General features: G+C 39.1%; 1 protein-coding gene across 12 annotated transcripts in view; it reads right to left on the reverse strand.

The window, feature by feature from the left end:
• Positions 1-23,738, reverse strand: part of kmt2ca (lysine (K)-specific methyltransferase 2Ca) — a 184,460-nt gene that overhangs the window by 125,389 nt on the left and 35,333 nt on the right. For 11 of the 12 annotated variants that reach the window (XM_046846386.1, XM_046846387.1, XM_046846385.1 and 8 more), the window contains exons 3-4: positions 12,768-12,847; positions 2,809-2,941 (exon numbers count right to left, since the gene is read on the reverse strand). In XM_046846386.1, the coding sequence (XP_046702342.1) occupies positions 2,809-2,941; positions 12,768-12,847 (213 nt within the window). The remainder of the gene's footprint in view (positions 1-2,808; positions 2,942-12,767; positions 12,848-23,738) is intronic. The other variant, XM_046846381.1, reaches the window with a different exon arrangement.

Here is a 23,738-nt window from a genome sequence, read left to right on the forward strand (position 1 = left end):
AGCACAAGACAGAGCGAAGAGAAAGAGAGGAAAAGAGAGAAAAGAAGGAAGGAAAAGAAAGGAGGTGAGAAAAGAAATTAAGAGAGAGAGAGAGAGAGAGAGAGAGAGAGAGAGAGAGAGAGAAAAGGAAGGACAAAGAGAAAGAGGAAAAGAGAGGAGAGAGCAAGAAATTAAATTGAGAGAGGGAGAAAAAAAAAGAGAGGGAAGAGGGGAAAAAAGAAAGAAAAACATGTCAGCACGCCAATGTATTATTTACACCACAACGTTGTGCGTCATCATTTCCATAGTAACCATGACAGAAGATCCATCCGAGCGTCCCAGAGTAAGAAGTTTGCATGGAGAGGTGAAGGAGTCTCCAGTGTCAGAGCTGGGAACTGGCAGAAGAAACGGAGGCTGCAGAGGGAAGGAGTGTGTGTAGCTACGATGACGTAAACAGGAGCAGGAAGTGACGTGACGTGACGTGTAACTGAACACGAAACAGAAAATCAAATAACACAGGAAGACTCGCTAATGAGTGACAAAGGGATTCACCAAAATTAGTCAAAGTGAGTAAAACTGGTTATGGGTCACGTGAGCTATATTTTCTCCTCAGTGTGAACACACACACACACACAAAATCGTATTTTCCTCTCTCGGCTCTTTAACTCTGTGCTGGCCAGCTGATAGCCGTGGAAGGTTTTTGACATGAGGTTCTGCTTGGATGGGATTGTGGAGGACAAGACTCCAAAAGCGCTCCTCGTCAAAGCGTGAGCTGACATTTAACTCTCACCTGGTACAGATACACAGGGGCACGAGGGGAAACAATCTTGATAAGTTTTCCCCCCATCCACACTGACTTCCACAAACACTTCCTTTATTTTTTCATTGGGTGCCATTACTTTTGTCCTGAATGAACAATCTGCATTATTTTTCTCAATAGTGGACTCAAGTAAACATTATTGAGTCTCCTTAATATTCCTAATACAAACCATGAACCATGCTGATTATTTTCTCAAAAGTCTGAATTTATATCTCCAAACCTCGAGGTATTCTCAAAATTCTGCTTCATTGTTTTAGAACTACAAACATATAATCTCCAAACCCTGAGGTGTTGTCTCCAAACCCTGAGGTGTCGTCTCAAAACCCTGAGGTGTCGTCTCAAAACCCTGAGGTGTCGTCTCAAAACCCTGAGGTGTCGTCTCCAGACTCTGAGGTATTATCTTAAACCCTGAGGTGGTATCTCCAAACCCAAAGGTATTATCATAAACCCTGAGGTATTATCCCCAGACTCTGAGGTATTATCTTAAACCCTGAGGTATCATCTTAAACCCTGAGGTATCATCTTAAAACCTGAGGTATTATCTCCAGACTCTGAGGTATTATCTTAAACCCTGAGGTATTTTCATAAACCCTGAAGTATAATCTCCAGACTCTGAGGTATTATCTTAAACCCTGAGTTGTTATCGCCAAACCCTGAGGTATTATCTCCAAACCCTGAGGTATTATCTCCAAACCCTGAGGTATTATCATAAACCCTGAGGTATCATCTTAAAACCTGAGGTATTATCTTCAGACTCTGAGGTATTATCTTAAACCCTGAATAAATCATCATAAACCCTGAAGTATTATCTCCAGACTCTGAGGTATTATCTTAAACCCTGAGGTGTTATCTCCAAACCCTGAGGTATTATCTTAAACCCTGAGGTATTATCTTAAACCCTGAGGTATTATCTTAAACCCTGAGGTATTATCTCCAGACTCTAAGGTATTGTCTTAAACCCTGAGGTATTATCTCCAGACTCTAAGGTATTATCTTAAACCCTGAGGTATTATCTCCAGACTCTAAGGTATTATCTTAAACCCTGAGGTATTATCTCGAGACTCTAAGGTATTGTCTTAAACCCTGAGGTATTATCTTAAACAGTGAGGTATTATCTTAAACCCTGAGGTATTATCACAAAATGTACTATTTTCTCAAAATGTTGACGCATTACCTTGGAATTATGATTTATTATTTAAAAAACTCCTACATATCTCCAAACCGTGAGGTTTTCTCAAAGCTCTATTGCATTGCCTTAGAACTCTGGTCAGAAGGTCTGCTTTATTTATGAGTTTTGAGATCACGAGTGGATCAGATCTGTTAGCGGATGGAAGGTCGTAACGGTGGGGAACTTGCTCTGGTGTAAATGAGGTAATAAAGTAATAAGCTTGTGTTATTCTGTCTGTAAGTGTAAATAAACCCGAAGGCATGTGGTGCACGTGGAGAGGCGGTGGAGGGGGTCCGGGTGGTTAGGGTTGAGGGGGAAACGAGTGTGGGGGTTGAGGTGGAGGGGGTAGCATGCCTCCTCTAATAGACATGTTGCTCAATACGCTGCACAACGGAAAGCAGACAATCGTGGATAATTGGGAGTAGAAAGGGAGCGCAGGGCTTTTTCCCCCTCTTCCTCCTCTTTCCTCTGTGTTTTAATGACATCAGCAGGTCGGGAGGCTGCATCGTGCCGGGTCTCGGCCTCCCTCCTCTTCCCATCAGCCCCCTGCTCAATTACCACTTCTGCTCAACCCCAGCTTTCCTCCTCCCCCTCGTTCTCACTGACCTCGGTGAACCGCTCTCTCTCTCTCACACTCTCACACTCTCACACACACACACACACACACACACAGCTCTTTTCATCACGTGCCTTCTGTGCTGCTGGGAGGTTAAAAAAAAGGCTGTATACACAGCAAACACATCCTGCATCAGTGCTATTCATCAAAAATCTTCTCAGATATAAAGCCACAGAGATGTGACTCAGCTCCCTGTGTGTGTGTGTGTGTGTGTCTCTCACTAACCTAGTTTTGGCTTTCCCAGCGGTCGAGGCAGACGAACCGGCCGAGTCCTCAGACACGGAGCGCTGGAAGAGCGGCGACAGCGTCTGAGGGAAATCCTCCTCCTCATCCTCATCTACGTCCAACTCCATGGCTTCTTTTTAGAAAAGAGGGGGGAGACGACAAATAATTACATTCATGGCATTGTTCCAAATGCTCCAAACTGAAAAACTTGAGTGACAAAAAGAAGAAGAAATGTTGAGTCACCAGATTGCATTGATGATAATGAAGGTTCCTGCCAGGCAGAAAATAAAGATCGCTCAACACTGTTTTTTCTTTCATAGTGCCAGCACTTGCAGAATTTCTTAATCTCAACATCAAATAATCTCAAAATTCATTTATTACCCAAATCCTGAATGACCACGAAACATTAACTACTACTAGCTTAATAAACCAAAAGTCAGATATTTTAGCTACATGGTTTGACTAAAACGATCATTTATTGCATCAGAAAGGAAGTTACAGATATATTAAAACTATTTTATGTATAAAACTGAGCAGTCGAGGGTGATGAACTCATAACCTTCCTATTTAAAAACCCATATTACTGACCACATAATACTGATTTTGTACTTATGATGAATTTTTGCTTCAGAATGATGACTGACTTCCTCAGAATGCAGAAATCTTTAAGGAACACCTCAAAATTGTGACTTAGAAAGACTGACTAAGAGAGAAAAAAGTGTCTGTATCTGCTTTAATGCACCTTATGCCCTCAGAATGTTAAATTCTTGCCTTAGAATAACAAACCTTTTTTGTAAATAACAAACATTGTGCCTCACAATGACAAATTATTGCCTCAAAAAGCAGACTCATTGCCTCAAAATGCATAATCTCTGCCTCAGAAAGCTCCGAAAACTTTTCACCTCGGAAACACAACTTTTCACCTCAGAAAGACAAATTCTCAGATCGGGAAAGACAACCTTTCACCTCAGAAAGACAACCTTTCACCTCAGAAAGACAAATTCTCAGATCGGGAAAGACAACTTTTCACCTCGGAAAGACAACCTTTTACCTCGGAAACAACTTTTCACCTCAGAAAGACAACTTTTCAGATCGGGAAAGACAACTTTTTACCTCGGAAAGACAACTTTTTTACCTTAAAAAACATTTCACCTCAAAAAGACACCTTTTTACCAAAATTATGACATTGCCTCAGAAAGGCGACATTTCAGCTCAGAATGCCACTGTTTTACCTCAGAAAAACAACTTTTCACCTCAGAATGATGATATTGCTTCAGAAAGCTGAATCATTGCATCATAATGCAGATTTATTACTTTAAAATTATGATTGATGAGGGTGTTTATAGCTGCTTCAATGAAAGCTGACATTTAAAGCTACTTTAATTTGAATACACCCTTTATCTTTACCTACTGCCTGAAAATGACACCTCATTGCCTCAAAGAGACACCTTCTTGCCTCAGCATGCTAAATTATTACCTCAGAATGCAAAATAATTGTGTCAGTATGCAGACCTCAATATTGTGACTTATAGTATAGCTTCTGAAATGTAAGTAAGAATCTGGAACTAAATGATTTTCCGGATGCTCCACAACATTAAACTTTACACACAGAAAAACAAATACGAAGCTATAACCGCAGACAAATCACGGAGGTGCAAGAGGAATAAAACGCAGAGCAAAGTGCTATTATTGGAAAATACTCCACTCCACTTAGCATCAGGCTCTGGAGCCTCTAAACGGATTATTTTTCTTTATCAGCACGCTGAGCATTGTATTTCTTACACCATTAACCCTACACTCACGAACGCTGATCTGAACCGTGCTTGTGCTGTTCCCTTGTGAAGGTTTTCTACACCATGACGCTCACATCCATCTGAAATCGTTCAGTTGCGACACTGAAACAAGGAACTCAGACGCTGATCAATGAAATTACAGACCGCAGGCAGAACGACTAAATTATCATCCGCTCGATTGTCAATCAATCCATCATGCACAAGAGGACAAACCGCATGTGAACTGTATGGATTAGTATGTCACTCTGTGTGTCTGTGTCTGTGTCTGTGTGTGTGTGTGTGTGTGTGTGTGTGTGTGTGTGTGTGCGTGCACATGTCTGATTCCATTTTCAACTTTAACAAAATTTGACATTAGGAGGAGGAGGGTTAGTGTGTCGCAGTGTGGGCAGACGAGTGCATCAGGTCACACACACACACACACACACACACACACACACACACACACACACACACACACACACACACACTATATACAGCGTGATCTCATTTCACCAAATAGGGTAGGACTGTACACTGAGCTGCTCTTAATGAAACCTTAACTGTGACACCTGCATGCACCTGACCCACATCTGTCACATCACGCCACTAGTATTTTTATTTACTTTTTAAAGTTAATAAGTTAACTGCTCAAGCTTCATTATACTAACAGTTCCAATTTATATTAATTTGAACAAAGACAACAGTAGACAATAAAATAATTAAATAAATATGTATATGTATGTGTGTGCATATACATATATATATATATATACACACACACACACACACACACTGTCATATTGCAGTCATTTGCTAAAATCATTTAAGTTCATTTCTTTTCCTCATTAAATGTACACACAGCACCCCATATTGACAGAAAAACACAGAACTGTTGACATTTTTGCAGATTTATTAAAAAAGAAAAACTTATTATTACTTGTTATTAAAAGGAATTGTTGCTCTAATATAAATTTAGCGTATTCATAGTTTAAATGAGAGCATACATTTCTGCTGTACTTCTCTGTATTTAGGATCTAATCGTAAATGGCAGCAATCAAGTGGTTTTTTAGTGTATATTTTTTTTATTTCACATTTTCCTAAATGCAGCCTTTCACTGTATGTTCCTGAACGTGATGGGTTTTTATATATATATATATATATATATATATATATATATATATATATATATATATATATATATATATATATAAATAAAATCCCCACATTGTTGGCTTTCCAAACACTAAAGCGGTGAGGAAAGTCACGTCGGCCAGCATGACCTTTGGATCAGCCTCAGGAGGGATGAAATGGAGGTCTCTGAAGGCAGATTTGCTCATCCAGCACTCGTTAAAGGCTGTGTGAAAAGGTGCGACGTCCCCCCTTCCCATGCTTTAAAGAGCACCTGTGTCATGAGCGAGACAATAAGCGGCTTCGTCCTTCGCTACGGCGTGAGGATCTCGGTACGGCGCAGGGTCTGTGCTGGGTCACGGTTAATAACACGCAACAACACACGCCTCTGCTTTATTTTGGCAAAAAAAAAGAGAAAAAAAGTGTACCGACAAACATTACTCCAGCACGAGTAAGGTTTTTGACCTGGTTACCGTGGTAATGCGCAGGAAAGACGGTAAAATTGATTAACCCGAGGTTAATAACACTAAGCACTAATTTGTTTACTTTGCACAAAGCACCATCATGCGCTACTACACGACTCACATTAACCAGCATGCACCTGTTATAAATGGTAAACCTGTCGATTTTTGTTTTGTTTTGCTTTAAATACAAATAATGGTTTAGAGAAAAATCGTGCCAGTCGTTGTACAGCCATGTGCCTAACAACCCTTAACTCTACCTGTGCTTGGTTTTTTTTTCCATCAGGTGCTCAATACACTATATAGGACAAAGTATTGGGACACCTGACATTTTCAGCCACACGTGGTTCTTTCCCAATCTGTTACCACAAAGTTAAAGGCACACAATTGTACAGGACGTCCTCACTTCAATGAGGAGACCCAAACCTGCTCCAGCATGACAACAAAGCCAAAGACATGATTTCTACAAATCTCTACTTGCACATTTCAAAATCTAGTGGAAAATCTTCCCAGAAGTGTGGAGATTATAATAAGAGCAAATGAAGACTAAATGTGGGATGAGAAAAATCACGTTTGAAGCTTACGGCCAGGTGTCCACAAACTTTTGGCAACGTAGTGTAGGACTCCTGTACGCAAAAGCAAAAAAAAAGGGTAAATTGCCTTTATGTTAATTGACCTGATGTCATTTGCACTAAAACAGGAAATCAGGGCAGGACATATCGAGTGGCTCCTCCAACATTTCAACCAGCCAATAGCGGTCAGCTCACAGCCTTAAGTGGAGATTAGCATCATGACTTTTATAGGAAGGACCTCAATTTGATTGGTGCAGATTAGAGTGACTGTGATCTGTATTAACTTAGAGAGACTCTACATCTTAAACCCGTCTCTCTTTCTAGATGTGGGTTTCATCATTCTTTTCAAGAATGCTAGCATGTCGATGTTAGACGTTAGCATTCAGGGTAAAAGTTTTCCAGAAGACAAACCCACCGGGTGACCTCCTGCTCTCGGGCGTCTACATGCTTTAGAGTGATGTCTCCAGTCAGGTTTCTATCACTATTTGAATCGCTGCAAGTTTGGAGGCGGAGTTTTAAACCAAAAAAAAAATCATGGTTTAAAAAGTAATTATTTTAATCTGATTTGACTCCACCCATGTTTGCGACGTTATCTGAATACACAAAGACAAAGCCTTAAAAATTTGTTTTAGTTGTTAATAAGCACAAAAAGATGCAAGAAAAGATTCCACAACTACACTTATGTTTTACAGAAGGTTTAAAAAAAAAACAAATACATAAAAATATATATTCCTTTCTTATAAAAATTTGATTTTCTTTAATGTCAGTATAAACTAAACTGTCCACTTCAATTCATTATTTTCATTAAAACAAAAACAAATATACATGCTACAAATATTTTAAGATTTTTTTATTATTCTTTCGAATTTATAATAAGAAATAAGAAATGTACATATAACAAAATGTCTTCGAAAATTTCTAGTATTTTACAATATTGTATTTACTTTCCCCCCCATAATGTCTATTTTTAAACAGTTGTATATAATCCAATCTTATTTTATAAATATTAGCTCACTATAAAATGTTGTGGTTCGTTTTGTTTTAATGAAATATCTAAATATCTCATGAATTTTAATGATCGTTATTTTTATGCAAAAGCGTCTTCTTTGTGTTAGATTAAGGAAACGCTGAATAGCAGACTGAAGTGCTTCAAGTGCTTCACATCGCTCTGGTTCATTTACATGCACTTATTACACACTTGTAACACACACACACAATTTTAGACGCTCCTCACCTTATGAATGAGCTACGTAACGAACGACTGTTCGTACCATGATTTTGTTCATAAGTTGTTACTGAGTATGCTATTGACTACGCCCTAATGATGTAAAAGCTATAAATACCATCAAATAAACAATAAAATCTACTAATACAAATCGAAATACTTTATACAATATTATGTATTAAGTAATCAAAAGATTAAAACTGCATCAAGTAGACTCTATTTTTATATATATATATATATATATATATATATATATATATATATATATATATATATATATAAATACACACACATACATACATACATACACACAGTATATTTACATACGCACACTCAATTATACACACGTTTAGAGTAAATCATTCATCCTCATTTAAAGATGCACTACATTCTCAATACAGAACATTTCCAGACAACCACAAGACTGACAAAAAAAAAAAAAAAAAAAAACTTTCCACTGCTCACATTGACATTCATGGCACTTGGCAGGCACCCGTATCCACAGCGACTAACATTTATCTCCTATCTCTTGCTCAAGGACCCAGGAATGTCAGCGCTCCTGCTAATATTGTCCGAAGAACTGAACTCTGAAAAGTATCTCCATGCGCACTCAAAACTCTGTCAATCACAGCAGGCAATCATCACAGACGTCAGGGAAGTAAATGTATGTAGAAGAGGGCAGACGGCGCTTTCCTCTTTCCAGCAGTTATCCGATCTTTACGGTATTTTTCGGACTATAAGCCGCTACTTTTTTCCCCATGTTTTGAACCCCACGGCTTAAACAACGAAGCGGCTTATTTATGGATTTTTCCTGGGTTTTTCCCGGTTTCACAAACTTCAAACCAAAAAACTGAACCCCATAACATTAGACCAATTAAATTTCCAAATGTAAACGCACCTCACCTGTGTTCTGAGCTGCACGGCATCGGGAGAAAAAATGTTTTTTTTTTTAAACGCACACCGATACCAAAAGATAAACTCCCAAGAGAAATAGTTGTGAAAGAAAGAAGGAAGACAGTGAACTATGACTTTCTTGGTCGGCTACTGTTTAGATACAAGCCGCTGTAACGCGTTGAGTCTGGGTGAAGGGAGAGCTCACTAACTCCAGTTACAACAGAAATCATATAAGCACAGACAGGTTTCCAAAACTCGTGCTTTTTTATTTTTTTTTATTAACAGCGTTACGGGTTAGTCAAAGAAACTTAGAAATGAGCATCAGAAAATAATAAGGACATATTCCTTACACATGCAGTAATAGTGGAAAAATGCGGCAGCAGGCTATTCCCAAAATGCCGCTCTGCTCTTAAAGGAAGCGCAACATATTTCACCCGTTACACCGTGTAACAGACACTGTCTTTCATTAAACCTGTGTAAAGTTCATTAGTTTCAGTGTAGACTGCGGCTTATAGACAAGTGCGGCTTATTTATGTTCAAAATAAAAATATTTGTAAAATATATATATATATATGCTTATATATGGGTGCGCTTTATAGTCCGGAAATTATGGTACATGTTTTGTAGAACATCAGAGTAGGTTCACTTTCATCCTGCCTGAAAGCTAGCTCTTTTACATACGGTCAAAAGTTTGTGGACACCTGACCATAAGGTTAGAATGAGCTTTCTCACCATCCCATTCCACATGTCCCCATTTGCTCTTATAATAACCTCCATTCTTCTGGGAAGATGTTCCACTCTGGTCATGGATTTCATGCTTTTGTGCTTAGCGTTCACATTTTATCTCCAAGGTGTTCAATGGGGTTGAGGTCAGAGCTTTATAGCAGGAGATCTTCCACTCCACATATTACAGCGCATGTTGGACGTTTTGGAGAATGCTGAGGATGGAGCCACCATGAAGGAGGAAAAGAGGAAGACCAAGGAGGAGGTTTATGGCTATGGTGAGGGAAGACATGCAGGTAGTTGGTTTGAAAGAGGCAGATGTAGAGGACGGAGGGGTGTGGAGACGGATGATTCGCTGTGACGACCCCAAATGGGAGCAGCCGAAAGAAGATCATCTTCCACTCCAACCCACGTAAAGCAGATCTTCATGGAGCTGTCTTTGTGTACAGGATTATTGTCATTTTAGCCTATTTACAGTATTAGAGCTCCTTCTAGCTGGAAAAAACACCAAGAAATCCTCACATCTCCCAGTCTTTTCCATCTCAATCACACCACAGACTAACTTTCCTTCTCCTAATTCTGAATATAAAGCCTTCCTGAACATTCTCTCTGCTCTCGTTTCAGTCCGTCCCCTTTTCCTCCGCTACCTGCCTCCAAAGAACAAGAATAGAAAGCTCGGAACGAGTTGTTCGGAATCGCTGACCTGAACGTGATTCGCGGGTCACTCATTAAAAGAGCGAGGGGGATTTTCTTTCCTCCCCCTTCAGCAGAATGCACTATGGTGGAGGAAGAAAACACATCCGTGTGGTTTGTAGGAGCGCCGGAGCGTGCACGACGTCGTTATTGTCTCGACGGGAAAAAAAAAAAATCGGCCCCGCAGCAGATTCATGGGAAAACGCTCAGAGTTCTACAGCTTAAAAAACAAAACAAAAAACCCTTAATAAGTATGTTATGGTGAACCTTTTTTTTCTCTATTCGTAGTTGAGGAATGAAATGCGAATGAAGCTTTCGCTTCTTGTTTTGACTCGATACTGAAAGCAGAAAAAGAAGAAAAATACTTGTTTATTCTTTTTCTCCGTTTGTTAAATCGCACAAGGTGCAGTCATGAAAATCTCGCAATGCCACATATGATCGATGCGCTGAAGTGCTAACCGCTAGTCCGATCTAACATCCAATCCAAATCAAAAGAGATTTCAATTGGTGGTCTATTCCGAGGAAGAAACGTCCACTCTAGAGGTGTTTTCAGAACTGATAACTAATACAATACAAACCAGAGCAACATATTAGTTGATTATCTACAGGAACGTGGTGCATTAGGTCAGGGTTGGGGCCAGGGGAAAGCAGAGATGTTCTGCAATGAGTGTGTGAACATTTTGTATGTGGCATAACACAAAAAAAGGACGTGTGTGAGATTCCCATTTCCTGTGCTTTTAAAAAGAATGTAGTGATCCATATGAACCTCTTAGGGAGAAGCCAAAATGTTGGATGAACCTACTGATGGATTCCGTGCTGCTGGGTGATCAGATATTTTACATCCGGGGTTTTCATGAAAATTTTGGCAGCAAAGAGGTATACCCGAGGCTAACGTTAAATATGAGATTAAACAAAAAACACCATTCGTCTTTTATTTTCAAAACAAACAAAAAAAAATTATAATAAATGCAACAAACACGAGCTGAATGAAAAAAATTCCAGCACTTTTTGTGAGAAATTCCTGAATACTCCAGAATGTAATTAACAGTTAGGATTTTCTTGAAGAAGAAAAAAAAAAAGAATAAAGAAAAGGAAAGATCACATCACAAAATGAGTGTAGAGTTTAAGAGAAATATGCACAAACAATGCTAACGTCAATTACGGCACGTCCAAACCACAACAATGCCTCCAGGATGAAAATCTGTCCTCTGGATGAGAAGCTCTTGTATTGAACACTAACCAGAAAGTAGGAAGAAAAAAAAAAAAGAAAAACATCTCTGTGACCCACTTTTCTTTTTTTTTTGTTTGTTTGTTTTGTTTTTTTTATTTAACCCACAGTTACGAGGAGGAAATGCAAAATATAAAATTGCTTGTCATTTACGCAGTTTATTATTATTATCATTTGTGATTATCACAATTTGAATAGTACTTTTTTTATACAATTTAAATGAAATGCCTGCTTGGTTAAATAATATTTAAAATAATATTTTATTATTTGAATACAAAAATATTGATTACATTGAGCAATCAACTAAATGTGCACAAATTAAATTTATTACATTCAATTTAACTAAATAGTTTACATTTGTTAGACCCCATTTGGGTGATGCAGAGTGTGTGTGTGTGTGTGTGTGTGTGTGTGTGTGTGTGTGTGTGTGTGCGCACACGCACCAACGTCGGGTTTGCGGCTAATGCTAGCGCTATGGATTCTTTATGGTTTTATACATGTGCAAAACAAATCTTATTTTCAGTAGGGAGCGAGTAGCCAGAGCGAGACTGCGCTAACTCTAGTTTCTATGTGCGCATCATGGTGGATTTTGTTGCTGATTTGAGATTTAAAACAAATGATGACTGATTAAAAATCGTTTTTCGGTCGTGTTTTTGTGTTGTTATATTTGAGTAAAGAAAGGACGTCGTGAATAGAGGTGGGTTGAGATAAAGGTTTTAATTTCGGCTCTTTTATATTTATATTTTTTATAAAAATGCTCAAACTAAATTTTTTTTCACATCACAAAATAATTGACATCATATACTAAAATTACTGAAACTACTGCAAATTTCCCTTTTTTTCCCCCCTAAAACTGATTACTGACTGAACTTTGATGCATGTTGAAGTTTTGTGTGCAGCTCTCAGATCAAATCATTCTTCAGCAGGTTGATAAAGCAAGATAAGACATGGTATCTCTATGCTCGCATGCTTGTGTGAGACGAAATTTCCAGCATCTGAGGCCTTGAGATTGTTTCTGAGGAAAGTGGGCGAGATGTTAAAAGTGTTCAGAAAGTATTAGGCCTTCCTCGTTTCAACACCCAAACAGCTCGGACAGAGAGAGAGAGCAAGGCAAGTGAAAAGAAATCCCTCGTTCTTTACAGTCTGTTTTAATGCATGTCGTCTGAACAAGGCCATTCAGCACAAGTGGAGAGCCAAACCCCAGGTCTATTTTCTGAGCAATACACGTTGTGCTGAAATAAAAAAGAAATGCATTCCCCTCACCCATCTCTGGCGGCAGCGTGTTGTCCGTGGCGTCCATGCTGTCCTCATCATCAGCTTGAGCTCTGCCTCGACTACGAGACCTGCAGGACAAGAGCGAGGTATGATTACACGTCACACCACTATTTACACTCCAGCGTAAGAATTCACTCTGAACCCCTGAGTTCTGATTGGTCAGAAGCTGTTGATTTAAATTTATACATAAACCCTGAGATATCGTTCCTTTAACATTTACAGAAGGAGTCTCCAGTACAATTTTCTTTATTTTAGGCATTTAAAACGTTACAGAAAAATAATCCACGCTGCAGCATTATAATGAACAACGCGTCACTTTTTATCCGTTTGTAGTTACTTTTTTAGGTTATGGAGCATCTGCAAATTAGGCTTTCGCCTTCTATATTCGATTTTTTTTTCCGTCCTAGTTTTTTATTTGTTCATTTTGTTTGAAGTTAATACAACTTTTTTTTTATTTGCGGGGGGACAGGAAAAAAATTAAACGCTCAAAAACAATTGTCAACTAGGCAAGAGGAAACTGACTTCTTTTCGAGTCTTTGTTGAAATAGTTTTTTGTTTGTTTAAATACACGATTTTTGTGACCATGAAAAGCCAAAACTCTCTTTAAATGGTCATATCTAGACTAATCAGGGTTAAAGCTGAAAAGTCTGAATTATTGTTGCTAGGCAACAGGAAATATGGTTTGTTTTTAGCTACTTTTAATGCTTTAAAGGACCAGAAAATCCACAAAACAAGCTTTAACACCCTCGATTTATTTTCTCTTTACTAAAGTTAACTCTTTTTCAAAAAAGGCTCTATTTTTATTGATGTAAAAAGAGAAACGCAGGGTGAAGAGGATGCACGAGACGGACCTCGGATTTCAGTCAAACTAATAACTCAGAAAAGAAATATCAGTTAGATCATTGTGATTTATGGCCCTACATTTCTTAACAATTACTGTTAGTACAGTAATTAAGTACAAAAATAACTTTATAAAACATCCCACAAAACCCGGATACACATCACACAAGCATCTCCATGACCACTACTTTTGAATGATGTAAGACACCACCAGCACCCCACCCCCACCCCCTCTACCTGCCCCCGGCCTTAGCTGAATGTGGACAGTGTGGACAGTTTGTAATGTAGATGTGCACCACATCCAATTTGCATGGATTTGAATAAACAAACGTACGGCTCAACGTACACTTGTCCGATCTCCAAACTTTTATTCCTTTTTTTGTCAAGTGTTTGCAGTGTTACTTTGTGGAATTTACGTATTTTTTTAAGCGAGTATAATGAACATAAATATAGAGTCAGGATTGTAACTTCTAACTCGCAGCTTGTTTTTAGGATGAATTAAGCGGGCAGGTGCAGCTGATGTTAGTTCCCTGTTATTACCCTGAGATAGCCTTGTGTGTGTGTGTGTGTGTGTGTGTGTGTGTGTGTGTGTGTGTGTGTCTGTGTCAGAAAGAGAGAAGCGAACGAGCACTCACACCCCCCTTTCAGCTAAGCAACCAATAGAGACTCACTGTGGCCTGCAGCGAGCGCTCAGCTGCTCGTCGCCATGGTTACACACTCGAACTTCGTACAACAGACGCCGGGGCCGGCGGTGCACCGAAAGCGCATTCAGACTGGAAAAAAAAAAAAAAGCCGAAGAGCTGCTCTGATGGAAGCCAAACCCCTCGACAACCAAACAGCTTTTGAAAAATCGTTAAAAAAAAACAAAAATCGACGTTTAAAACCACGTGTCAAAGCCACAGCGACTTAACACGACTGATGTGTCTAAATAAAATCAATAATAAAAAGTCGTACTTCTGACCTGTGGGTTACATTTGAATGATTATGTAATAAATTCATATACAATAATTATGCACTATAAAACAAGTCATAACTCTTTACACCAGAATTGGACACTGAATGGGTAAAAAAAAAAAAAAAAAAGTCTGTGGAGCCACAGTGTGACATGTCTGAAGAACTGTAGGAGTAGGAGAGCAACAGAGAAGATGTAATCAGACTGTCACCCCCACAGTTAAACAATGAGGAGGAAGCTTAATAGTTTGGGGTTCTTTTGGAGCAGGAAAGTTTGGAGACTTATTCCAGAAAGTAAAAGGAATCCTGAACCAACATAGCCACCATTCCATACTTCATCATCTTCATCTGGAGTTGTATCTATCATGGAATGACCTGCCCAGTCACTGCGCCTAAATCCTATTGAACTGCTCTGGGATTAACTGGATCACAAGAAAAAAAATCTTCATCTAGTTAAGAACAAGTTTCGCAAGTTCTACAAGAGGCATGACATTTTTTGACGGATAAATATTTGGAGAAATGAGCTATCCGGATGCCAAGAGTGTGTAAAGAGTGTGTTATTATATATACACACACACACACACAAACTTTTACATAAAAAATTATATAAAACCACAAGTTCTGAAGTAAAAGTTCTTCAAAATAGTAACTTTTGAAGTAAAAGTTCTACAAAATAGGACCATCTAAAATAAACGTTCTATATAAAAGTAAGTTCTGAAGTAAAAGTTCTAGAAAATAGTAAGTTCTGAAGTGAAAGTTCTAGAAAATAGTAAGTTCTGAAGTAAAAGTTCTATATAATAGTAAGTTCTGAAGTAAAAGTTCTAGAAAATAGTAAGTTCTGAAGTAAAAGTTCTAGAAAATAGTAAGTTCTGACGTAAAAGTTCTAGAAAATAGTAAGTTCTGACGTAAAAGTTCTATATAATAGTAACTTCTGACGTAAAAGTTCTATATAATAGTAACTTCTGACGTAAAAGTTCTATATAATAGTAACTTCTGACGTAAAAGTTTTATATAATAGTAACTTCTGACGTAAAAGTTCTATATAATAGTAAGTTCTGAAGTAAAAGTTCTAGAAAATAGTAACTTCTGACGTAAAAGTTCTATATAATAGTAACTTCTGAAGTAAAAGTTCTATATAATAGTAACTTCTGACGTAAAAGTTCTATATAATAGTAACTTCTGAAGTAAAAGTTCTATATAATAGTAACTTCTGACGTAAAAGTTCTATATAATAGTAACTTCTGACGTAAAAGTTCTATATAATAGTAACTTCTGAAGTAAAAGTTCTATATAATAGTAACTTCTGACGTAAAAGTTCTATATAATAGTAAGTTCCGCTGCGCTTTTAAACCAGAGAAAACATAAAATGCATCACGGTCCCGGTTCAAGCAGCTTGAATAATTTTTGCTAGGCGATTGGAAATACAGCGCTTTTAAACTGCCTACAAACTAGGCAGCTAGGTGAGGTAGCTAGCATGTAGTCTTTATTATTGAGAAAAAATAAAGCGGACACAATGAAAATAAAACTAAACTCTCAAGTACAACAACGACATGGATTTTTTCCCGGGATGTGAGTAAATTCTTCCGTTTTTATGAACACTTTCGTTTTTCATTAAATTTAAGAATTACGCTGTGTGGTTTTATTTTCTTCAGTTCTACACAGAAACAGAGAGAATGGCTGCCTGATACAGTGCTCTGGAGTCTGTGTGATTCAGTGCATGCTGGGTATGAGGTATCGGATGTCCAGTGTAAGGTTTCTGGATGGAGGCGGACAGGGCTCATGCGCCCGACGCTCTGATCGATGACCTACATCATTGAAAATGCAAAGCATTGTAACGAGCCTGAACCAGGTTTAATCCAGGTCAAAAACTCCTGCATTTAGCCTTTAGCTCGGAGTCAAACATTAATAACGCTAACGATCACTACTGAGATGAGTGTAAAAAGAAGAAACTCGTGCTTTAAGACAATGTTAATTTAACACACTTTACTGATTCATGACGGAGAAGAAAAAAAGAATCATATACAAAAAAAAATGGTAATTATTACTGTCAATGTTAAAGTAGAAGATTTCTCTTATACTGCAGTTTTTTCCAGTTTGTACAATTCTCATATTGAAAAAATTATTGATATATATATAAAAGATAAAATTCAGATTTTTACACTAAAACTGGAGACTCCTTCTACCGTAACGCAATTAAAAAATAAAACTGTAGACGACTTCTTTGGTAAATCAATCAATAATGCCACTGGAGACTCTTTCTTCTATTAATCTATCAAATACTGAGCCTGGAGACTCCTTCCTTCTGTAACGCAATCAAATACTAAACAGGAGACTCTTCTCTAAAAAAACGTCCAATGACTATCTTATGGACACTAACTCCAACCATTTTGTCTGAGGCATACGTCAGAACACTATGTAGAGACGTTTACGTGCTAAATTACGAAGAAACAAAGAAACGAAGCAAAACGCTAAAGTACGAGGGTTTGGGGGACAAACATATATTGCCTCGTCCCAACAGAGGCGTAGGAATGAGAAACAAAGAGAGAGAAAAAAGCCCCAGCCATTTTCACAGCACATACGCTGTAAATAAAACATACGCCCGGGCCCCTGTGTGGCGCTCTACATTCGGCGTGTCCTAAATGGCTTTTACGTGTAGTGCGATGTCAAGAGGTACGATGGTAAACAAAGTGATGGAATTCAGGGTAATGAGTTACCCCCGGGGGGAATGAACAATGGAATAGGGGCCCAGGGGACAGAGGGTTCAGAGCAGACAGAGTCCCAGAGGGTCGTGAGTGAACCAGGGGACGAAAGAGTGAGATATCAAATATTTCTCTTTCTAAAAGATACAAAACAAGAGCATGAGAGCCACATGGGGGTTTAAAAATGTGTACATTTTGCCCAGACAAGCTTGAAGGCGAAGCCTGGTGTTTGAGGAAAAAAGACGGTTTCAATAAGATCGAGAAAACAAAAGGACAGAAGGCGTCCAAGAACGCGAGAGCTTTCTTGCCTTTTCCCGTAACAACTTTGCCCTGTGACCGTAGCGCGGTGAGAGAGTTGGCATGAAGAAGAGAGTTCGAGAGAGAACGAAAGCGCAAGAGAGCGAAAGAAAGAGCGAGAGAGCGAGAAAGAGAGAGAGAGAGAGAGTGTGGGGGTGAGAGAGAGAAAGCTTACAGTGCAAGTAGTTCCAGCAGGAAGGGCGGAGCGTAAAACCCGGGCTGGAGCGAGTGGCTGAGACGCGACACACCCCCTTCACAACGAGCTGGCCATCTCCCATCATGCACTTTAACCGTTTCCTCACCACCAGATCTCCAACTCTCTAAACATCTCACACATCCTACAGCTCCACACGTATCCAACTCAAACTAACTACAGCTAAAAAGCCCTGAAGAGCCAGAAACATAGAACTAATCAGTTATTTTTGTCTCGCTCTTCTACAGCACTAATGAATTCTGCATTCTGCATTTTTTCCTCTTATATTCCTCTTTTCCTCGTCTAAAAAAAATAAATAAATAAATAAAAAAGCAATCCTGACCGTACTGCAGCTGTGGATTATTTTAGTAATGGAGTTTTCTACAGATCAGTCCAGTGATTAATCGAGTAATCAGAGAACACGTTCTTTTTCTTCATTAAGAGCAACACAATATACAAGAGAAAATAAGATGAGTCTCTTAAGTCGTTTGTTTCCTTTGTAGAAAACTTTGTTTTACTGTTCAAATTGTACCCTGTGAAAACTAAACCCATTTAGTGCATTTACTTGTTATATTGCATCAAAACTCAAATACAAATCTATAAATAAATACAACTCTTATAAAACTCTATTTCAAATGACTCTTTTACAAGGTTGTGATTTGACGGGAGAAAGTGCACGCATGGAAACACAGTGTGAAGGGAAATTTGGCGGGTGGTGCGTCAGTAAAAACGGTCTGTGGGGAAACAGTGCTCAGTGTGTAGCTAAACGGACTAAACGAAGAATAGAGGCCAATTATTATCATTTATTATTGATAATTTGCCTCTATGGCTTTTTGTATTCAAACTACTCGAGTTGCACAAGGAATCATTTCAGCCCTAAACCAATGTACTCAGAGTCAAATCAAGAATCCGATCAAAAATCAAACTGATCATTGAATTGAAATTCAAATCAAACATCAAATCAAGAATTATTATTTCTTTTTTTATTCTTTAATTTAATTCTTAGTTGGATTTTTGATTTGATCATTCATTCGAATGTGGAATCGATTTTTTTAGTTTCTCAGTGCTATTCTTTATCTGACTCTATATTTCACACTGCATTCGAGATGTTGTCAATTATAAACCCTTCCCAGCCACATGATGTCCGAAGAGTCAAGTGCTTTATATTGAAATTGTACTAAATAAATAAATAAATAAATAAAGGAATTAAAGAAACTGTGGCGTCGGTTATGACGAGGCTACGTCTACACTAATCCGGATCAATTTTGTCTAAAAACGCTCCGACCACGCTTTGGTTTCCAATCTATTCCCCGCAATGAAGTGTCTGAAAACGCTCGCATCCCTGTACTGCATGTGAGCGAACGTAAGACTCGTCGACCCACGTAATTTATTTACTTTCCCGGCTTTAAAAATGCGTTGTTCTTAAAAGCCTTCATGTATACGGTCCACACTGCAACGTGAAAAAAGCCGTTTTCAAATGTATCCACTTTGGAAAGCATTTTCAAGAAGCTATGTTTTCATTAACTACCGTATTTTCCGGACTATAAGCCACTACTTTTTTTCCACGCTTTGAACACTGTGGCTTAAACAACGACGCGACTAATATATGGATTTTTTCCAGTTGACAAGCTTCAAGACAAAACACTGAGACCCATAACATTAGACCAATGAAATTGCCGAATGGGTTCAGGTGAACCAATGAAATTCTTTATATTAAATCAGATGCGCTCCACCTGAATCGGGCCGCACCACATCATAAATATGGATGAGGTTCCTCTGACGTTTGACCTGCCGCTCACTCGGACTGTCTACAGGAAATGCGAATAATTCGTCACGCTGAAAACAACCGGGCATGAAAACACACTTCACCTGTGTTCTGAGCTGCACGGCATCGGGAGAAAAGCTTCACCGATGGTGATTTTTAAACGCACGACGATGCCAAAAGATAAACTCTCGAAAGAAATAGTTGTGAAAGGAAGGAGGAAGACAGTGAACAATGGCTTTCTTAGTCGGCTACTGTTTAGATACAAGCCATTGTAACGTGTCGAGTCTGGGTGAAGGGAGAGCTCGCTAAGTCCAGTTGCAACAGAAATCATATAAGCACAGACAGGTTTCCAAAACTCGTGCTTTTTTATTTTTCTTGGCAACAGCGTTATGGGTTAGTCAAAGAAACTTAGAAATGAGCATCAGAAAATAATAAGGACATATTCCTCGGTCTTGCACACATGCAGTAATACCAGAAAAATGCGGCAGCAGCCTATTCCCAAAATGCTGCTCTGCTTTTAAAGGAGCCACAACATATTTCACCTGTTACACCATGTAACAGACAGTCTTTCATTAAAGCCTGTGTAAAGTTCATTAGTTTCAGTGTAGCTTATAGACAAGTGCGGCTTATTTATGTTCAAAATAAAAATATTTGTCAAATTCAGTGGGTGCGGCTTATATTTGGGTGCGCTTAATAGTCCGGAAATTACGGTAAATGTGTTAGCGTGAGCACGGCCCTAACATCGGCTTGGCTGACACTCGGATATTCTCCCTGACGTTACTGAGTTCTCTCACACAGTTTCGGTCGATCTCATGTTAAACTTGAGTACCCATAGAGTAGTATAGCATCCATTATATCTTTGAAGTATCTTTAGTTTTAGGAGATAAAAGAAAGAATACTGCTTTACGCTTCTCTCCATAAACAGCACAACTTCTGGATGCGTGGCCGTGGACAAAGCTGAAGAGTAGCGAGCACGGGAAGCTTTTAATTAGCGATTGTTTGTAACATCGCTATAGTTAAAACAAGAATAAAATCTTTAGTCTTTAATGAACTACGGCTAACAATCAGACCCATCCGTACATATCTGTTCTAGAATCAAATACAGAGTCTAAAATTTAACAGGACGCGTCTAGACGTTAAGTACTGAACGAGGTTCTCATTCCTCACATAAAAAAAAAAAAAAAAACCACTTGAGACTTTGTTCTCGAGCGAGTCCTGTGCAGTGCTGTGAAAATGTCTAACTAAATGAAGCACGGTGGTGGGTGTGCGCTTGCTCATGCCCATACAAAGAATTCCACTCTTCATGATCTCATGAAGAGCCTTACTAAAAAAAGCAGCGTATTTGGCAGAGAACTACTCAGTCATGCGTCCAAATATTTATTTATTTATTTTTTACAAATACACATGTAGAATGAGAATCCAACTCTAACAATGTAAACAACCCAGATTAGCAAATTAGCAGATAGCATTAGACCCCAAACATTAAAACGACGTGGTTTAGTCTCTTACATACAAAGTGAAACTCCCACCTCCCGCCTCCCCTCACACAAGGCGTCAATTGTGCAACAAGTCACCGGGAACGCGCTTTATCCTGACGCTTATAAAGGCCGAGTGTGTTTTCAGCTTCAGATAAACACGTCGTTCCAACACGAACACGGCGTCTCGCAGGAGTTCAGACAAAACACACTGAAGCAGATATCCATCCCAAAAACATCCCAGGAAAAGAAAAAAAATATCAGATCGAGCATCCCTGCTGTGTGTGTGTGTGTGTGTGTGTGTTTTACAGTAAACAACTCTCCTAGAGGGAGTAAAGAGGCCTGCATAACAAACTGCAGGTGATGACTCCAGCGAGAGAGAGAGAGCGAGAGAAGGAGAGAAAGAGAGAAAAAGAAAGTGAGTGTGTGTGTGTGAGAAAGAGAGAGAGTGTAAATGTGAGAGAGAGAGAGAGAAAGCACGAGCGTGAGAGAGTGTAAAAGCGCAAAAGATAGTGTGTGTGTGTGTGAGAGAGAGAGTGTGTAGGAGAGAGAGGGAGAAAGACAGTGAGTGTGAGTAAGAGAGAAGGAGAGAGAACGAGAGTGAGTGTGTAGGAGAGAGAAGGAGAGAGAGAGAGAGAGAGAGAGAGAGAGAAAGAGAGAGAGTGTGAGAGAGAGTGTGTGAGAGAGAGTGTGTAGGAGAGAGAGTGTGTGAGAGAGAGAGAGATAAAGTGTGTGTGTGTGTAGGAGAGACAGGGGGAGAGAGAGAGTGAGAGTAAGAGAAAAGGAGAGCGAGCAAGAGAGCTAGTGAGAGAGATAGAGAGAGCAAGGGAGAGAGGGGGAGAGAGTGAGTGAGAGCGAGAGAGAGAGAGAGATACACCACAGCCTTGCGCAGCCTATGGAGCACACCTTACACACACACACACACACACCTAACACACACACATCCAGGAAGTGATGCATGAAGGTGTTGAATATGTTGGAGCTGCTGAGAAACCACAGTGAGAATCACACCAGGTTGTACACGAGCTCCTCCTGAACACCAGCGTTCCACTTTTTATACATGATGGCAGTCATAATGCTTTACAACCACATTACACAACAAATATAGAACACCACACTGGTGTAGTTCAGCCGACGAGGGTGCAGTGAGACTGGAATCCTACAGAATAATCACATCAAATCTACTAATCTAAAAAAATAAATAAATAAATGCAGCTACAGAGTTCATTCATTCATTCTTAGTCATCAACTGGTCAGGCTCACAGTGCTGGGATTTTTTCACCCACTACACTATTTCTAAATAATATAATGTCATAACTGTTACATATAATAACATTTTATTTGACATATAAAATATATAACGTGAAATATGACGTGTGAAATATAGTTAATGTACAATATTTTGGGTAAAAGTTTAAAAATGTATAAAATATGATGTTAAATATATGAAGTTGTAAAATGGCGTGTAAAATATATTAAATAGTAAAATATGGCGGGTAAAATTTATAAAAGTACAAAATATGACGTGTAAAATGAAAGTGTAAAATGTGTAAAACCCCCCATGCAGATGTTTGGTGTTTAATGAAGTTTCCTTGTTCCAGTCTAGTCTTACTGAGTGCTATTGGAATTGGATCGTCCCTTTCTCGCAGTGTGAGCTGCACGTGGCCGCCTGCCAATAAAAAACGAAAGTAAATACACCCACTCCTGAGATTTTTACACTCTGTGGTGAGCAGGTTTCGTTTCCAGGTTGGTTGTTTGGTGGTGGTGGTTGTTGGTTGTTTTTAACTCATTGTCATTTCAACAACCAGAAAAGGAAAATATACCAGTTTTTTGGATCGTATGTTTAGACAGCATGGTGATGTGACGCTCTGCTGTAGACAACGCAGATTCATACGATAAATTTGTGAGCAAACATTAAAGAAAATTTCTTGAGAATCAGGAATTTTAGTAAAAACGCTCAAACCCAGTAAAATAAATTTCAGCTAAAAAATGACAAAACTTTCCTGCTTATAAAAAGCAGGATACGGTGACGTGAACGGAAAACACCACAGCTCACAGATGAAGCGGTCAGTGATGAAGTCAATACGATGTGCCACATCTGAGCAGGACTGAACAATGACAACAGCTGCACGATGGCTGATAAACCGTGAAAAGTAAAAGAGGCGGAGCAGGAACTGACCTGGACCTGATCCAGATCATCTCCCATACAAATCCCTAACACACGAAACATTAATCCAGCCAGAAACACACTCCACCCACATAGGAGGAGCCTGACCAGGTTTAACTCCACCCCAAAAAGAGCAGTGCTGTAAGAAAAACACTAAAATCATCCAAACACATGTATTCAACCTGATACACAGTCCACTAACACAACTCATGACTACACTCCACCCAAGGTGTTGGCAGGGGAGAGTGGAGCTAAATAGCATCAGATGGTGGTCTGTAGGATGGTTTTGGAGGTGAAGAAGAAGAAGAGGAGGAATGTAAGGACTGAAAGAAGAATAAGATGGTGGAAACTGAAGGAGGAAGAGTGTAGTGTGAGGTTCAGGGAAGAGGTCAGACAGGGGCTCGTGGTGGTGAAGAGGTGCTGGATGATTGGGAAACTACTGCAGGAGTGATGAGAGAGGCAACTAGAAAAGTACTTGGTGTGACATCTGGAAATAGAACGACAGTAAGAAAAGGAGACATGGTGGTGGAATGAGGAAGTGCAGGAGAGCATTAGGGGAAAGAGGTTGGCAA

The sequence above is a fragment of the Silurus meridionalis genome, chromosome 4 (assembly GCF_014805685.1).
Source record: "Silurus meridionalis isolate SWU-2019-XX chromosome 4, ASM1480568v1, whole genome shotgun sequence".
In the NCBI taxonomy this organism is placed as follows: Eukaryota; Metazoa; Chordata; class Actinopteri; order Siluriformes; family Siluridae; genus Silurus; species Silurus meridionalis.